Genomic DNA, 20,083 nt, shown 5'->3' on the forward strand with positions numbered 1-20,083 from the left:
CTCCCTTTGTTCCTTTAGGAGGAGACATTTTAGAAGGAATAATAGGATCGTAATTATCTTTGGTCATCAAGAACAATACAGCATTAGCTGTAGTTCAGAGTTGCACTCTCACTTATGAGTCACAAGTTCAAAGGTTTAAACCTCACTCCAAAGACATGAGCACAGGAATTTAGGCTGACACCAGCACAAGACTGAGGGAATACTGCACTGTCAGAAATACCATCCTTTGGATGTGAAATTAAACAAAGGTCTGCTCTCCCAAGTATGTAATAAAGAAAATCACTTCGCTATTTCAAAGGAAAACAAACAGCGTATTCATGGTGGTTGAGAGTGTGGTGTTGGAAAAGCACAGCAGGTCAGGCAGCATCTGAGGAGCAGGAGAATTGACATTTCGGGAATAAGCCTTCATCAGGAATGCCTGACCTGCTGTGCTTTTCCACCATCACATTCTCAAATCTGATCTCCAGCATATGCCATGCTCACTTTCTCCTAGCTTATTTATGGTGACCCGATCTATATTTTCCCCTTAGAAAACACTACAAAAAAAACTATTTGGATCATTATCGCATGGCATTACATTCATTACAAGATTTCAAAATCACACCAGAGGTCCCAAAAAGTCTTTATACTGTAGTTCTTCGTTTTGATGCACTTCAGTTCTTAAAGCATCTAGCAAGGCATCACTGATCCAAGAATGAGGTAACCTGTGATGCAAGATCCTTCTGGTAGAAGTGCTGCATGGCGGAAAATGAGGAAATGAATAGCCAATTAATCTGGCTTCTACAGGGCATATTTTTAAGATAAGAGGAGAAAGATTTAAAAAAGACAGGAGGGGCAACTGTCTTTTACACAGCGAGAGGTTTGTATGTGGACTGAACAGTCAGAGGAAGTGGTAGATGTGGGTACATCTGGGTACATGTTTAAAAGATGTTTGGATAAATACATGAATAGGAAAGGTTGAGGGATATGGGCCAGGAGCAGATAGGTGGAACCAGTTCAGTTTGGGATTACGGTCAGCATGGACTGGTTGGACCGAGGGTCTGTTTCCATGCTGTTCTCAAATCAGCTTGGCTCCATTTTAAGGAATTAATGGATACCTAGGGTAAGTGGGAATGTGAAACTGAGGCTGAGGCTATCATCTTGTTGAATGTTGGAGGACAGTAGAGGTATCAAATGGTCTACTCCTGCTTCTGATTTGTACGTTTGTATTCACTTTGAAAATTATACCTGGAATTGTTAAGTCATAAAAATATTCCATGAGTTTCTGCATCAATGCATTTGTCTTTTTCATCCTGGAGCTTCCTTCACTCAGGAACTCTGGTTTTCCCAAACCAGACTCAAGAAGATATATACCAATCTATAGAGTTAAAAAAAAAAGTCTTGTAAGTCACAATTAAATAAACAAGTTATCAATAAAATGTAAATATATGTGTTAGCTGTGCCTCAGTTGGTAGCACACTCGTCTCTAAGTCAGAAAGTTCTAGGTTCAAGTTCCACTCCAGGGCTTGAAATTCCTCTCCAAAAACATTATGTCTGACATTTCAGTACAGTACAAAGGAAGTGCTGCAATATTGGATGTGAATTCTTTCAGATGAGATAGTAAACTACATCCTTTGTTGGCTCAGTGGAAAAGATCCCATGACGTTATTTTGGAGAAAGCAGAGGAGTTATCTCTGCTGTCTTCACCAACAATTATCCTTCAATCATCACCCCCAAAAAAATTCTGGTCATCACCACATCACTTTTCGTGAGTTTACTACATGTAGATTGGGTGCTATGTTTCTAATGTTACAACAAGTAACTACACTGCAAAATGTGCTGCTTTGGCTAAAAAGCACTTTGAGATGGCGTTTAGTAGTGAAAAGCACAACAGGAAGTTATTCACTTTAAGGCACCCTTTTTCAGACACTCTTTGGGACATTCATGTCCAGCAATGACAGTGATGCCATGCCATGTAGCCTGATTGGGATAATTTTGGAGCAGCCTCTCTCAGAGACTCCCTCCCCATCTCATGGCTTACCTCCATGACGGTACATCGGAGAACTGTTCATTCCACCCTGCCTCTTACTGCTTATCTCCTCAGTTCCGTTATTTTTCTTTCTTATTTTCCTTTATAAAAACAAAATACAAAACCAGCTCAAGCTGGGCTGTACCTTTATTGATGGCAGGTACAATCCAGCTTCAATATTCTTTCTGCTTCTGGCACCACAGAGAGGAGGATACCAGCTCTTTGGAGGGGTTACTAGAATAGCTCAAGTGATGAGAGACCTCAGTTGTACTTAAAACAGATGTCACAATTCTGAGTTTTGATAGAATTGATTTAGAGAAACTGTTTCCAGTCACAAAGGTGTCAGTAATTAAAGGAGTAATTAAAAATAAAGCAATTAAAATAATTAATAAAATTATTCTGACAGCCAGAGACAAAGGAAAGAGCTATACAAGTTCAAACACTTTTTTCTTATTATTTTCCAGTCTTAAGACGAAGTGTATTGTATATTACCAAGATAACTGATCAACAATCATTTACTGCCCATTAATCTCTGCAGTTTCTCAAATTGTTAATGCAGAAAAAGTTAACTAGACTCAAGTAACTCAGCATAATTGTAAGAGTTGCAGAAAGTGACGACTGCAGATGCTGGAGATCAGAGTCAAAAAGCGTGGTGCTGGAAAAGCACAGCTAGTCACGCAGAAGACGAGGAACAGGAGAGTCAACATTTCGAGTATAAGCTCTTTATCAGGAATGTTGTAAGGGTTAAATGCACTTGACAATAACTAACTGCATCTTTCAAAGCATTGGGGAGCAAGCAGGAGAGAGAGTGTGAGCAAGTTAAGTAGTAAATTATAGCCAAATTATGGTTAGTCAATCAATGGATCAAGAAGGATTCTGCATTATGGTTGTGCAAATTCCAACACTAAAACAAAAATTATATTTTACATAGTGCCATTAGGGAAGAATACAATTCAGACAAAACCTCATTGGCAAAACGTGGTGAGAATGTGCAACTGGCTACCACAGGAGCAGTTCATAGCAGCACAGATGCATTTCAGAGAAGTTAGTTAAGTATTCAGGAAGGAAGTTTTCTGGAATAATGGTAATATTGTTGCATTCAAGCCAGAAGTTCCATATTCAAGTCTGACACATGATTGGGTGGTCAAGGAATGTGTCTTGATAGCAAAATAGGTTTAGATTCATACCGTGTATTCAAAAAGAATGGGTACCCAATGAACACAGTCCGCCGAATTATCAGCAACAAACCCAAACAAGCAGGCAAGGCCAGAAACCCTAGCTACTATCCCCTACAGCAAAGATATCTCGGAAATGATTGCCAGACTACTCAGACCCCTTGGCATCATGGTAGCCCACAAACCCACCCACACACTAAAACAGCAGCTAATGAACTTGAAAGACCCGATACAGACAATGAACAAAACTAACGTTACTTACAAAATACCGTGCAAGGACTGTAGCAAACACTACATTGGACAAACAGGCAGAAAACTAGCAACCAGCATACATGAACACCAACTAGCCACAAAACGACATGACCCTCTCTCACTAGTATCCTCACATACGGATGAAGAAGGACACCACTTTGACTGGGACAATGCATCCATTCTGGGACAAGCCAAACAAAGACACGCACGAGAATTCCTAGAAGCATGGCATTCCAACCAGAACTCTATCAACAAACACATCGAGTTAGACCCATCTACCACCACCTGAGAAAAGGAACAGGAAATAACGTCACCACAGGAAATGACATCACCAACCCAAAGAAACTCAAACATATAAATAGAAAGCAGGAATTTTCAGCATTGCTTTGCATGAGGTCCATTGAAAATGTTACCTAGTAAGGTAACGAAATGTCTAGAAATGAACCTTTCAGCTCAGTTAGCAAACCTACATCCAAAAGGTTTAGATTCAACCAGTAAATCCTTCCAACACAGATTAAGTGGCAACTGCTAAGAGCAGGGGAAATTCCTGGTCAGCCACATGCTGCAAAAAAAAAGCCTCCACCATTACTGTCCATAGTCTACAATATCCATGTAAAAATCCATGTTACAACAGCAAATCAGACTCCTACATGTACTGAAACACAGCTCCAGACCAGGTGAATATATGAGAAAGTGATAAGATATTCCACACTGTAGGGAATCTAATCTAATCTAAAACTAGGAACAGGAGTAGGATTGGAGCTTGCTCTGCCATTCAATAAGATCATGGCTGATCTTTTCAAGGACTCGGACTAACTTACCCACCCTCTCACCGTATCCATTAATACCTTTATTGTCCAAAAAGTATCTTAGTTTTAAAAACATTTAGTGAAGTAGTATCAACTACTTCATTGGGCAGGGAATTCCATGGATTTACAACCCTCTGGGTGAAGAAGTCCCTTCTCAATTCAGTCCTAAATCTGCTCCCCCTAATTTAGAGGCTGTGCCCTCTTGTCCTAGTTTCAGCTGCCAGTGGAAACATTTTCTATCTTCTGTTTTTCCTATTCCGTTCATAATTTTATATGTTTCTATAAGATCCCCCCCCTCATTCTTCTAACTTCCAATGACTATAATCCCAGTTTACTGTCTCTCCTCATAAGCCAACCCCCTCAATTCCGGAATCAACCTAGCGAACCTCCTCTGCAACCCCTCTAGCGCCAGTACATCCTTTCTCAAGTAAGAAGACCAAAACTGCATGCAGTACTCCAGGTGTAGCCTCACCAACACCCTGTATAGCTGCAAAATAACCTCACTGCTTTTACACTCAATCCCTTTAGCAATGAAGGACAAAATTCCATTTGCCTTCCTAACTACCTGTTTTACCTGCAGACCAACTCTCTGTGATTCATGCAAAAGGACACCTAGGTCCTTCTGCATAGCAGCATGCTGCAACTTTTTACCATTCAAGTAATAATCCTTTTTATTCTTACACCTACCAAAATGGATGAGTTCACATTTATTAACATTATTCCATCTGCCAGGCCTTTGCCCACTCACTTAAAGTATCGATGTTCCATAGTTTCATAGTCCTCTGCACACTTTGCTCTGCCACTCATTTTAGTGTCACCTGCAAATTTTGACACACTACACGTCATCCCCAACTCCCAATCATCTACCTAAATTATGATTAATTGTGGTCCCAACACTGATCCCTGAGGCACACCACTAGTTTACTGATTGTCAACCAGAATAGCACTCATTTATCCCCATTCTTTGCTTCCTGTTGGTTAACCAATCATCTATCCATGCTAATACTTTACACGTAACGCCATGTATCTTTGTCTTATGCAGCAGCCTCTTGTGTGGCACATTGTCGAAGGCCTTTTGGAAATCTAGCTACACTACATTCTACTGGGTCCCCATTATCCACCTTGCTCATAATGTCTTCCAAAAGATTAGTTAAGCACGACCTGCCCTTTATGAACTCATGCTGTGTCTGCCCAATAGGACAATTTCTGTCCAGATGCCTTGCTATTTCTTCTTAGATAACAGGTTCAAGCATCTTCCCCACTACAAAAAGCTAAGCTAATTGGTCTATAATTCCCCATCTTTTGTCTATCTCCCATTTCAAACAGTAGCATCACACTTGCTGTTTTCCAATCTGCTGGAACTGCCAGAGTCCAGTGAATTTTAGCAAATTACCACAAGTGCACTTGCTATTTTTCCAACCATCTCCTATAGTATCCTGGGATGAATTCCATCAGGGCCAGGAGACTTGTCTATCCTTAGCTCCATTAGCTTACCCAACACTATCTCTTCCATAACTGTTTCCAGGTCCTTGCCTACCTTTGTCTCTTTGTCAATTACTGGCATGTTATTAATGTCCTCCACTGTGAAGACCAACACTAAATACCTATTCAATGCCTCAGCCATTTCATCATATCCCATAACTTAATGCCCCTTCTCATCCTCTGAAGGACCAACGGTTACTTTTGTCACTCTTTTTCGTCTTATATATTTAGAGAAATGTTTGCTATCTGCCTTTATATTCTGTACTAGTTTTTTCTCATTTTTACTTTTCTTTACAATTCTTTTTGTGGCTTTCTGTTGACCTTTAAGTTTTGCCAAACTTCTAGTTTCCTGCTGATCTTAGCCACTTTATATGCCTTCTTTTTCAATTTAATTGCCTCCCTTATTTCCTTAGATACCCATGGCAGATTAGCCCTTTTCTGACAGTCCTTCCTTTTCAATGGAATATATGTTTGCTGAGCACCTTGAAAAATTGCTTTGAAAGTTCTTCACTACTTGCCAACTGTACCACCATAAAATCTTTGTTTTCAGTCTACATTAGCCAAGTCTCCCCTCGTCCTATTGTAGTCTCCCTTGTTTAAACACAGGACCCCGGCATTGGATTTTATTTTCATACTCTCCATTTGTACTCTAATTTCAACCATACTGTGACTGCTCCTTCCAAGAGGATCCCTAACGATGAGATCACTAATTATTCTTGTCTCACTACACAGGACCAGATCTAGGATAGCTTGTTCCCTCGTTGGTTCCATTACATACTATTCAAGAAAACTATTGCACTTATACTCAACGAACTCCTCCTCAAAGCTACCCTGACTGAGCTGGTTCAACGAATCAACATATGGATTTAAATCCCCCATCATAATTGCCATACCATTTTTACAGGCATTAGTTATTTCTTTTTGATATCATTTCTTAGAATGATATGTGGAAAGAATTAGAATTAACAAATTTGAGACAAGGTTCACTTGATGGACAAGCATTAGCATTGATCTCTAGGGGCCAACTAGTCTATTCCTCGGATCTTAGTACTTTCTGTTGTAACACATCATAAGACAATACACAGGAGCACGAACAATGAGGGGCTAAAGGGTCTGTTTCTGTGCTGTACATCTCTACGACTATAAATAAACTTTTAATAGCCACATTCAGAGCTATTAGGACAGGTACAGAAAGGCTTAGTCAACAGATAGATTTTGTGGAAAGGTGGAGTGTTTAGGGAAGGCCTATACGCTGAAGGCTGGTGCAGCAATGAAAACTGCACACATGCAAGAAACTAGAATTAGACAATGCAGAGAGATCAGGGAGTTGGAACAGTTTGTAGAGATAGGCAGTGGTAAGGAAATGGAGAATTTTGAAATCAAGGATAAAAATATGAAAGTGAAGATGGTGCCAGAGTGGAAGCTAAATGTAGGTCAGTAGCAAAGGGATAATACAGGATTGTTAATTTGTTGTGAATTACAGCAAAAGCAGCAAAGCTTTGCTGTAGAATAAAAGCATTTCAAACCTGGCATGGATGGCTGTGTGTGCAGGGCTACATTTTATTGTTAAATTAGACACACCACTAACTCTGCACTGTTCATAAAGCCAACGTAAACATTGTACATTGCTCCAACAGTATCTGCAGATTTCTCTGTAATACTTCTTCACACTGGATAGGTTTAGTCCTTGAAATCCTACTTTCACCAAAGGGACATGGTTACTTATTTGCTGGGACATACAACATCCAGCTGTTAGCTGATGTTGTAAGTGGTGATGAGGATGATGGAAGAAATAATGGGTTCTGTAGAAGGTTTAACATACATCACTTTTGAATGTGTCAAAAGATGAATGAAGTGACTCAAAGATCTGATTTTATTCAAAAACAATAAGAGATTTAGAAATCAATACTTTTTGAACTGCTTAAAATATTTGACAGAACTAGTACATTTAAATAATGCCTTTCTAATTGCCTCCTATAATAATGACATTCACACTTTTTCTTAATAAAGTTGGCTATCAGTGGTAATAATGATGTGGTGGTGTCAGTGTTGGACTGGGGTGGACAACGTCAGAAGTTACACGACACCAGGTTACAGTCCAACAGGTTTAATACAAGTGGCAATAGTTCAATGTGAGTTGACTGGATTGTGCATCCAAAGAAAAACAAGAGTGTCTCTCATCAACATATGACTTTTGAGCTTTAAATGTGGTTCACCATAAATTTCACATTTTAATTTTCTGATTGAATATGTAATTTGGAATTTTGTTTTGGAATATAAACTAGGAGAAAATCAAAGTTTGAACACTGCTGTGTTGTAGAGATTGTAAAAGATATGTTTTGCAACTTGAAGATTCAAAGTAGAATACAGGTCTCTCTCTTTCTCACCTGTGCAAGGAAAAAGACTCCAAAAGCAAAAACTACTAACTCGAGCAAAGACCTAGGTTAAGTTGACCAGCAAATGAATTGAGGACTTATTATCGCTCTGTGGTGAGTAATAAAATTATACCATTGCCAAAAATCAAACTAACTGTGAAAATATCACCTTATTCCACTCTTGTGATCTCGACTCTTGATAGACATAATTAGTTCCTTTACGCCTATGTTTTCTACACATGACATTTCTGTCTTGTCTTTCCTATTTATGAATAGTTGTGCAAGCACTTGCATTTAAAGAGGATATTGTTTAAGTTTGCATAGCAGTAGTTTATAAGTTATTTCAACGACTTACGAAAAAGGCAAGTTTTTTTAAACAATAAAAAATTTTGCTTTCTTATTTATTGCTGTCATCTGGTGAGAGTTCTTTTATCTTAGATAATTGTCAAAATTAGCAAATGAACCACTTTCGTGATTCCACTGGTCACTTATATGGCTCGTGGAGTAGTGAGGTTTGACTATCAGTAACTTTTCTCATCAGGGTCATGACAGATATTATTGCATGGTGAGGATATTGAACAGATCATATATCAGGTAAAGAATAACAAAATTCTCCTTCCACCTCTTTGAAAAATCCCTGCCACAGTCTTTAGTGGTGATTGGCAAGTAATGAAACCAGAAAAACCGCAAACAGGAAAGGTCTGGGGGGCCAGGGGCGAGAAGAGACTGAACCAATTAGAAAGAAGACCTGTTGATCAAGACAAAGAGCATTTTAATCAAATATTTAAATACCTTCAGTGTTTGACAGTCTTCAATTTTGTTTTGGAACAATCCAATTACATTCTTTTTCTGAAGCCACGTTATATCCTCCAGCACCTTGTAATTGAGTGAAGTTCTTACACAGCTCATGAATTCTTCATTGCCATCACTCTCAGAATCATCACATTTCCTGTTGACTGAGATTCGCAGCTCATCATCAGTATTGGTCTTCATCAAGCCGATGCTAAGACACCACAGTTCCTCCGGAAATGCTTGCCCTGGTGGAAGTTGGAGGGTAAACTCGTCCAGCAGTACTCGCCACTTTTCACCCAAGTGGCCTGACGAGATAATAAGGCTGATCTGAGTGGTGGTACTTGATGGCAAAAGACCTTCTCCACCCTCAACCTGAGTCACAACAGAGACATTAAATGGCTCGTCCAGTTTCAAACTGCTAGGCAGGAAGAGGTTTGTCTCTGTGTCTCCTGGGAGACTCGAGCTCATCACTGAGGGATTATTGCTGTCATCTGATAGAGCAAGTGGATGGAGATCCTTCAAATCATCACACATATTCCAGCTTAGCTTTTTCTTTGTTTCTTCATCAACCCGCACTGGGGCTGTACGTTTCCTTCTATTGCTCATTGTACCAGCTTATTGCAAGTTCACAGCTGCAACAAAGAAAGAAACGAAAACATGAACAGTTGTCCCAATTAAAAGGTTGCGTGAAGCATTTGTATTGCCCAGAATATTTAGTTATGAATGCAAAGTAAGAGCCGTTCACTCAGCTACTTAGCTAGTCAACTAGATCGCATTGAACTGTACCTCAATTCCACCTAGATTCTGGAACCCTCAATACCCCCACTCATGTATCTTTTCAATTTTGAAATTTTCAACTGACTTTCAGATTCAACTGCTTTTACCTTGGGATGATAGAGGAGAGATTTCCAATTTATCAACACTCTTTTTTTAAAGAGGTATTTCCTGATTTCACTGCTGTCCCCCCAGGTCTCTCCGGACCTCCTCATTCCCAATTGAGAGTCAAAGATGTGCAGCATGGAAACAGACCCTTCGGTGCAAACACTCCATGCCGACTAGTTATCCCAACCCAATCTAGTCCCACTTGCCAGCACCGGCCCATATCCCTCCAAACCCTTCTTATTCATATACCCATCCAGATGCTTTTTAAGTGTTGCAATTATGCCAGCCTCGACCATTTCCTCTGACAGCTCATTCCATACACATACTACCCTCTGCATGAAAAACGTTGCCCCTTAGGTCTTTTTTATAATCTTCCCCTCTCACTGTAAACCTATGCCCTCTAGTTCTGGACTTGTCCACCCCAGGGAAAAGACTTTGCCTATTTACCATATCCATACCTCTCATAATTTTGTAAACCTCTATAAGGTCACCCCTCAGCCTCCGACGCTCCAGGGAAAACAGCCCCAGCCTGTTCAGCCTCTCCCTGTAGCTCAGATCCTCCAATCCGGCAACATCCTTGTAAATCCTTTCTGAACCCTTTCAAGTTTCACAACATCTTTCCGATAGGAAGGAGACCAGAATTGCACGCAATATTCCAACAATAGCCTAACCAATGTCCTGTACAGCTGCAACATGACCTCCCAACTCCTGTACTCAATACTCTGACCAGTAAAGGAAAGCATACCAAATGCTTTCTTCGCTATCCCATCTATCTGCGACTCTACTTTCAAGGAGCTATGAACCTGCACTCCAAGGCCTCTTTGTTCAGCATTTTACCATTAAGTGCATAAGTCCTGTTAAGATTTGCTTTCTCAAAATGCAGCACCTCACATTTATCTAAATTAAACTCCACCTGCCACTCCTCAGCCCATTGACCTATCTGATCAAGACCCTGTTGTAATCTGAGATAACCATCTTCACTGGCCACTATACCTCCAATTTTGGTGTTATCTGCAAACTTACAAACTATACTTCTTATGCTCGCATCCAAATCATTTATATAAATGACGAAAAGTAGAGGACACAACACTGATCCTTGTGGCACTCCACTGGTCACAGGCCTCAGTCTGAAAAGCAACCCTCCACCACCACCCTGCGTCTTCTACCTTTGAGCCAGTTCTGTATCCAAATGGCTAGTTCTCCCCATATTCCATGAGATCTAATTTTGCTAATCAGTCTACCATGGGGAACCTTGTCGAATGCCTTACTGAAGTCCATATAGATCTATCGCTCTGCCCTCATCAATCCTCTTTGTTACTTCTTCAAAAAACTCAATCAAGTTTGTGAGACATGATTTCCCTTGCACAAAGCCATGTTGACTATCCCGAATCAGTCCTTGCCTTTCCAAATACATGTACATCCTGTCCCTCAGGATTCCCTCCAACAACCTGACCACCACCGATGTCAGGCTCACTGGTCTATAGTTCCTGGCTTGTCCTTACCACCCTACATAAACAGTGGCACCACGTTAGCTAACCTCCAGTCTTCCAGCACCTCACCTGGTGACTATCGATGATACAGATATCTCAGTAAGAGGCCCAGCAATCACTTCCCTAGCTTCCCACAGAGTTCTAGGGTATACCTGGTCAGGTCCTGGGGATTTATCCACCTTTATGCGTTTCAAGACATCCAGCACTTCCTCCTCTGCAATACAGACATTTTTCAAGATGTCATCATCTATTTCCCTACATTCTAAATCTTCCATGTCCTTTTCCACAGTAAATACTGATGCAAAATACTCCCCCGTTTTCTGCGGCTCCACACTCTGCCTTTCTGTTTTTGACCACACCTTTATCCACATTATACTTCATCTGCCATGCATTTGCCTATTAATTTCTTACTGCCAAATGTACATATTTAAACCATGTCTTAGATAAAATGATTTAGGTCAGGTTGCAGCCTTTTGCAAAACTTAATTAATTCACAAACATTTAGCTGGAAATTAAACAAAAAGCTACATAGCACCATTTGTGCCTCCTCAGATACTGAAGGAGTTCATATCCAAATGCAACAAGTTCTAGACAATATCCAAACTTGGGCTGACAAGCAGTAAGTAACATTCAGGCTGCACCAATGCTGGGCTACAACATCATCAATAAGAGAGAATCTAATCACTGCCCCTTGGCATTCAATGGTGTTATCACTAAATCCCCAACTGTCAACATCCTGGGGGTTATCATTGACCAAAAACTCAACAGGACTCACCACAAACATAGTAGCTACAAGAGTAAGACTGAAGCTCAGAATACTGCGGCAAGTAACACACCTTCTGACTTCACAAAGCCTGTCCACCATCAATAAGGCACAAGTCAGGGGTATGATGGAATACTCCCCATTTGACTAGATGAGTGCAGCCCCAACAAGAAACTTGACACCATCCAAGACACAGCAGGATCCACTCTCTCCACCACCATCACTCTGTAGCAGCAGTGTGTACTATCGACAAGACGCATTGCAGAAGTTCATCAATGATTCTCATGCAGCACCTTCCAAACCCATGACCACTTCCATCCAGAAGGAAAAGAGCAGCAGATATATGGAGATACCAACACCTTCAAGTTACCCTCCATGTCCTTCTCCATTTTGACTTAGAAATATATCACCGTTCCTTCACTATTGCTGGGTCAAAATCCTGGGATTGCCTCCCTTCATGGCATTGTGGGTCAACCCACAGCAGGTGGACTGTAGCAGTTCAAGAAGGCAGTTACCACCATCTTTTCAAGGGCAATTAGGGATAAGCAATAAATGCTGGCCTGCTAACTACACCCACAAATGAATAAAAATGAAAATATATATACACACACACATACATATCTCTTGGAAACAAACAGATGAGAAACAGAACACATCATTATTGTCAGAGAAAGAACAGATCCAGATCAACAGTAACATTTTTGAGCAAATTTTATGAAATGTAGAGCAGAGAAACAAGCTATTTGGCCCAACAATCCAGGACAAATTTTATACTTCACACGAGCCCCCTGTCATCAATCTTCAGATAACCTCATCAGCAGATCCTTCCATTCCTCTGTCCTCATCTTAGTTCTTCCTAAATGGATTAGTGTTACACTTTTGACTTGGTCAATGTGAAGTTGGTTAATCTGTATCTTAATTCCATCCACCCACTTTGGTCCATAATCCTTCATATCCTTGGCGAACAAAAATCCTTGGATTTCAGACTTAAAATCATCAAGTGAACTAACACTGATTGTTATGGAAGAGTCTACCACCCTTTGCACAAATAAATGTTTCCTAATTTCAGTTCTGAATGGACTGTGATTTTATGATCAAATCCTCTCATCCTGGGCTTCCCACACCGAAAGATTTTCCTCTTTATCCCAACAATTGCTTTCTCAACCCGAAAACTCTCAATCACAACCTTCTATATCGAAGAGAGTACAAGGTCAATTTATGTAATTCCCCCATTATAATTTAGTTCTTTAAGCCAAGATATTATTCTGGTGAATATTCTGCATGTACTTTCTTCAAGGAGTAGAGGCATAGTGTCTAGAACGATGTACGGTCCTTAGATGTAGTCTAGATCAGGGCTTTGGAAAGCTGTAGCAAAATCGCCTTTATGTTCAAACTCTACAGTTATCTTCTGATAATTTATTATTCCTGAATACTACAGGTACATTTTAACCGTCATTACACATGGACCCTTAAATAACTTTTGAATTCAATTGTTCCCAGCTTTTCATTGTTAATATAATACTCACAGTGATCCTTTCATGGATAGTCTTGCACTTTATCACATTAGGGGGAGTTAATGGTATATTTATATTGGAGCTGCACTAGTAATTCAGAGACGAGACAGTGCTCTGCGAAGTAGGCATCAAATTCCACGACAGCAGATGGTGGAATTTGAACTAAATAATAAAATCTGCAATTATAAGTCTAATGATGATGACTATGAAGTCATCGTCAATTGTCACAGAATTTGCAGCACAGAAAGCTCTTCTGGGGATTTAGGGAATTAACTACTATCCCTACGTGGTCTAATCTACAGCAATGTGGTTCACTCTTAACTGTCCTATGAAATGGCCTAGCAAGCCAGCCCACTTATAATAACCACAACAGTCTTCAGCCAGAGATGCTGACTGGTTGATCCATCGCAGGCTCCTTAAAAAGGTCACCACTTTGACAGATGCCAGTTTTCAGCCAACCAGATTCACTCCATGTGGCATCAAGAAACAGTTGAAGGCACAGTATACTGCAAAAGGCTATTAAGTCCTGATAACACTTCAGCAACCATACCGAAGATGTGTGTTCTAGGACTGGCTGTGCTCCCTGCCAATCTGTTCCAGTAAAGCTACAACATTGACATCTACCTGACAGTGTGGAAAGTTCCACAGGTATGTCTTGTCCACAAAATTTCAACCCAGCCGAATACACTCAATGCATCTACTCTCAATCATAGTTAAAAAGTGATGGAAGGTGCCATCAATAGCGCTATCCAGCAGCACTTGCTTGGCAATAACCCATTTGGTGACACTCAGTTTGGGTTCTGCCAGGGTCAGTCAGCCACTGATGTCACTATTGCCTTAGTTCAAACTCGGACAGAAAAAGAGCAGAATTCCAGAGGTGAGGGGAGAATGACAGCCATTGACATCAAGTCTGCTTTGACAGAGCATGGTATCAAAGGACCACAACATTACTGGAGTCAATGGCAATCCAGGGAAAACTCTTCGCTGTTTGGAGTCACACTTGACACAAAGGTTGCAGCTGTTGGCAGTCAGTCACCTCAGCTTCATAACATCTCTGCAGGATTGCTTGGGGTGATGTTGATTTTGGGACTCTTATTACAGGGGTAGGGACATTACAAGAGCCCCAAATCCTGAGGGAAGTGTCCTGTGCCCAACTATCTTCAGCTGCTTCATCAATTATTTTCTTTCCATCATATAAGTCAGAAGTTGGAATGTTCATTGATGATTGTACAATGTTCAGCATCATTCACAACTCCTCAGATCTGAAGCTGTATGTCCAAATGCAGTAAAATATGGGCAATATCCAGATTTAGGGTGATAAGTAGTAAATAACATTTGTGTCACACAAAAGCCAAGTAATGATCATCTCCAATAAGAGAGAATTTAACAATCACCTTTTTAACATTCTTTACCATCCCTGAATTCTTCCACTATCAACATCTAAGGTTACCATTGACCACAAACTGAAGTGGACTAGCCATTTGAATACACTGCCAAGAAATACAGGTTTATAGATAAGACTCCTGCAGTGAATAACTCACCTCCTGACTCCCCAAAAACATGTCCACCATCACAAGGCTCAAGTCAGGGGTGTAATAGAATACTTCCCACCTACCTGGATGAACGTACCTCCTTTAACATTCAAGATGCTTGATACCATTCAGAAGATAGCAGCCCACTTAATACCACACCAACAAGCTTTCACTCCCTCCACCACCAATGCTCGATAGTAGCAGTTTGTATCATTGACAAAATTGGAGGTGTAGTGGTCAGCGAAAAAGGCTACCTCAGAATATAACAGGATCTTGACCAGATGGGCCAATGGGCTGAGAAGTGGAAGATGGAGTTTAATTCAGATAAATGCCAGGTGCTGCATTTTGGGAAAGCAAATCTTAGCAGGACTCATACACTTAATGGTAAGGTCCTAGGGAGTGTTGCTGAACAAAGAGACCTTGGAGTGCAGGTTCACAGATCCTTAAAATGGAGTCGCAGGTAGATAGGATAGTGAAGGCGGCGTCTGGTATGCTTTCCTTTATCGGTCAGAGTACTGAGTACAGGAGTTGGGAGGTCATGTTGTGGCTGTACGGGATATTGGTTAGGCCACTGTTGGAATATTGCATGCAATTCTGGTCTCCTTCCTATCACAAAGATGTGAAACGTGAAAGGGTTCAGAAAAGATTTACAAGGATGTTGCCAGGGTTGGAGGATATGAGCTATAGGGAGAGGTTGAATAGGCTGGGGCTGTTTTCCCTGGAGCGGAGGTTGAGGGGTGACCTTATAGAGGTTTACAAAATCATGAGGGCCATGGATAGGATAAATAGACAAAGTCTTTTCCATGGAGTTGGGGAGTCCAGAACGAGAGGGCATAGGTTTAGGGTGAGAGGCGAAAGATATAAAAAAGACCTAAGGAGATTAGCTGCCAGAGGAAGTGGTGGAGGCTGGGACAATTGCAACATTTCAAAGGCATTTGGATGGGTATATGAATAGGAAGGGTTTGGGAGGGATATGGGCCGGGTGCTGGCAGGTGGGACTAGATTGGGTTGGGATATCTGGTCAGCATGGACAGGTCGGAACGAAGGATCTGTTTCCGTGCTGTACATCTCTGACTCTACAAGATGTATTGCAGATATTCATCATGTCTCCTTAGACAGCACTTCCAAACCCATGACCACTATACAAGGGCGCAGGCGGAAGGTCCCCTCTAAGCAGCACATCATCCTGACTTGGAAATATATCACTGTTCCTTCTGTTTCTTTTGGTCAAGATTGTCCCTCCTTAACGGCAATACATGTCCACCTAAACCAAGTGAACTGCTTTGGCTCAAGAAAGTGATTCATTATCACCTTTTCAAGAACAATTTGGGACAGAAATAATTTCTGACCTCACAAGTGACACTAACTTTCCATAAATGAGTTAAAAAAAACCTCTGCCACTGTCTCATTATCAACAACTCTAATTTTATTCACCTGTCTAACATTCTATAATTTTTTGTCATCAGCAACCTTGGATATATGATTCTATTGTGTTACTCAGAAATACAATGAATAATTAGGGACCACCACAAATGCACATGGGATACCAATGCACATTTTGGAAAGCAGAACCACTATTGCCTGCTGGGATAGTCCTGAGCATTTCATCATCCTGCTCATTCAAAATTCACTCTTGCTTTAAAAACTAAACATTGAACCAAACATTTCAATTGAACAACATAGATAAGATATCAAGAAGGATTGAATGCTCAAAATATCACTTGAATCAAAAACCTTTTTAATCTCAAGTATTTTTAAAGATTAAACAATCCTAAACTTAAATTTTCTCTCTCTTACAATTTAAAAAGTTGAGTAAGTAACAATACAGCTTCAATAGTTCCAACATACCTAAACAAATAGACTTGTTCTTCAGCTTTCTGAAAATTAGTTGAAAAAAATCAAAGCAATTCAGATGTCCTGTCACATGGTGGGAAGAGGTACGGTCTGTCAATTGCCATGAAAGAATTATATTGATGGGAAAACCAAGACCACCAAATGCATTCAGATGGCACCATCTTTCTTCTGTTAAAAGTTAAAGCTGCAGAAAAGAAAGCATTATGTTAAATTCAAATGCAAGATTTTTGAAAGCTTTTTTTTTAAAATCACAATTTTAGATTAGAAACAATGACCAGATAATTATTTCTGAACCATGTGTTGAAGTTGCACAAAGGGACCCTGCAGACTCTCCAACATAATTTGGCCAGATTTTCTGAGGAGCAGAAGAAGTCTTGCGCCTTCTTTTTAAAAGAACATAAAACTCTATTTCTGACAGGAAACTCTGACTACGGCTCCTGCAGAAACAAGGGGTCGTATTTTCATTCTGACAGGTCACTTATCATGCAGGCAGTCAGATGAAAGCAAACTATGACTCCTTTACAGCAGTCAGCTGCTGTATTCTGCAATTTAAAGGTCCATCATTGCAGACAGCTTCTTCTAAAAATACCCTATGAAAGGGTAAGTACATAGGTGTGAAATTAGGGTGACAAGGCAGGGTAAGGTAACAGAGAGCTACGGACCACCGTGAGTAAATGGGGAGCCAGGTCCAAGAGAGAGGGCAGAGTACCAACTGGATAGAATGTCACAGCACAAATGGGTCAGGGAAGTGGTAGTTTGGATTGATTGGAGGATGGAGTTATCAAGCCTGAAGCTAAGGGGTATCAGGTCAGTATGGTGGTGGCAGCTTTGAGTACAGGAGTGTGCTGAGGATAGAGTGGAATGTCAGATCAGGGTCTGTGTTATTGCAATCTGAGGGAGGTGTAGCGAGGAATCTGAGAGGGAAGTTGCAAATCAGGTAAATAGTCATTCCGAATTCTTGAGAAGATTTGTAGCTCAGGTTGTGGAAGCAGTCATGGATTTGTTCACTGAGCTGGTATGTTTCTCTGCAAATGTTGCGTCACCTCACTAGGTGACACCATCAGTGCATTTTTAATAAGATGTTGGGGGTCTATCCAGTCTGGTATTTATATGTCTTTGTTTGTTGATACTTCCGGTTCTGTATCTGAGTGGTTTGTATATGAAGTCCAGTTCAACGTGTCTATTGAGTGAGTTCCGGTTGAAGCGCCAAGTTTCAAAGAATTCTCTGGCATATCTCTGTCTGCCTGTGCTAGGATGGTTACATTACCTTAGTTGAATTTGTTCTCCCCATTGTCTGTGTGGTAGAAAATGACAGTGTACTGGCAGTGGCAAGTTGATATTCGTACACTCATATGGTCAATTTTCTTCCTGTTTGTCCTATGTAGTGTTTTTCACAGTCTTTGCAGGGTATCTTGTAGGTAATGTTCATCCTGCTATATGTGGATGTCAGGTCTTTAACCTCTGTGAGGAACTATTGCAAGGGGTTAACTGGTTTGTAAGCTACTAAGATTCCCAGGCATCTGAGTAGTCATAATAACAGGAGGAAAACTGACCATACAAGTGCACGAACAACAGCTTGCTGCTGCCAAACACGACCAGTACTCTCTCACTTTCAACCACACAGATAAAGGTCACAGATTCAACTGGGACAACATAACCATCCTAGCACAGGCAAAACAGAGATACACTAGAGACTTCCTTGAAGCTTGGCATTACAACCAAAGCTCAATCAATAGACACATTGAACTGGCGCCCGTATACAAGCCACTCAGATACAGAACTGGAAATATCAACAGAGACATAAATACCAGGCAAGACAGACCACCAACACCTTATCAAAGGTGTACTGACGATGTCACCTAGCAAGGCGACAAAACATTTGCAGAAAAACACACCGGCTTGGCGAACAAATCCACAACTGCAGTCATCCAGGGGTTAGATTAGGCATTTAATAGTGCAATTATTTCTAAGGAACTATTTACTGAACTGCAGTGGATCCCCTAATTAGAAAAACAAATTAATACACAGAACAAATCAAATAGAGAAAGCAATTAATTAACCTAGAATTACATACCTACTGCAAAATATTTGGATGAACTAACATTGGAATTGTGCTTGAATGAAAGAAATCAGCTGGTAAATTGTGTCAAATAAACAGACTAGAAAATTGCAGACAGTTAGTCATCATTTCCCAGCATTTTTTTTAGATTTGATAATATTGTGCTTGGATTTGGGAATTTGTAAATTACTTAAGAAGAAAGGGAGGGAGAAATCCAAAACCATGCATTTGCTAATTTAAAATTACGTGTCAGAGTATTTTATAAACCAAGTAAAAGCACAATGTGCAATGACTATTTTATAAGTAAACAAAGCAGACAATCTCTATATATCAAGATCCCAAACAACAGAATAATTAAATACCAAAATTAAAATTGCTTGTAGATTAATGTTGGCTCAGACTGTACCCTCAACAGTGACCCAATCCCTCAGTATAGCCTGGATAGATGTTCAACTTTATTACGGAGACAAATCACTAAACATAACGGATACTGCACTTAGTGGAACTCTGGAAATACCTTTGATCAATTTAAATCCAACACAATTTGCATTGAGGTTAATTAAAGGGACCACTCAATTTTAAATGAATAACGCATTACATGTGCTAGGCACAAAAAAACAAATATGACCTTTGCTGAAACAAAGATATATAATATATGTACTATACTCCCTAGCAAACTATAAAGTAATTGTACAGAAAAGGTTTCCCGCTGTTTATTGCTGCACACCAATGTCTCATAAGCAATGCCATTACGGACAGACGGTCAGCTTTTCTTCGTGACGTTGATTAACGAACAAATATCGGTCCGAAAGCCGGGGCGAACTCCCCTGCTGTTTGTCCAACAGAGCAGTAGTATCTTGTACAAAAAAAGAGACGAGGCCTCAGTTTGATATCTCACACCTGCCAAGTACAGCCCACACCTTGGAGCTCGGACAGACCCGCTCCCCGATACCAATCGTGTATTTTATAATCACTCTAATGCGGATAATCCATGTTACTCACCATCAAGTCTCAAAGGCTGAAGTTTCCAAATAAACAAGGAGCGGCTCAGAAACAATACACTGTGCCGGAAGGTCTGGTCGGCTCGCCCGGATGT

The 20,083-nt window shown here is 40.5% G+C and overlaps 1 protein-coding gene across 1 annotated transcript in view; it reads right to left on the reverse strand.

Annotated features, from left to right (window-relative positions):
- shprh (SNF2 histone linker PHD RING helicase) overlaps nt 1-20,072 on the reverse strand; it is a 112,575-nt gene extending 92,503 nt beyond the window's left edge. The window contains exons 1-4 of the mRNA XM_060852229.1: nt 19,990-20,072; nt 16,923-17,112; nt 8,894-9,525; nt 1,228-1,357 (exon numbers count right to left, since the gene is read on the reverse strand). Coding sequence (XP_060708212.1) covers nt 1,228-1,357; nt 8,894-9,499 — 736 coding nt within the window. The 5' untranslated portion in view covers nt 9,500-9,525; nt 16,923-17,112; nt 19,990-20,072. The remainder of the gene's footprint in view (nt 1-1,227; nt 1,358-8,893; nt 9,526-16,922; nt 17,113-19,989) is intronic.
- Nucleotides 20,073-20,083: the final 11 nt, after the last annotated feature.

Source organism: Hemiscyllium ocellatum, chromosome 3 (genome assembly GCF_020745735.1).
Source record: "Hemiscyllium ocellatum isolate sHemOce1 chromosome 3, sHemOce1.pat.X.cur, whole genome shotgun sequence".
Classification (NCBI taxonomy): domain Eukaryota; kingdom Metazoa; phylum Chordata; class Chondrichthyes; order Orectolobiformes; family Hemiscylliidae; genus Hemiscyllium; species Hemiscyllium ocellatum.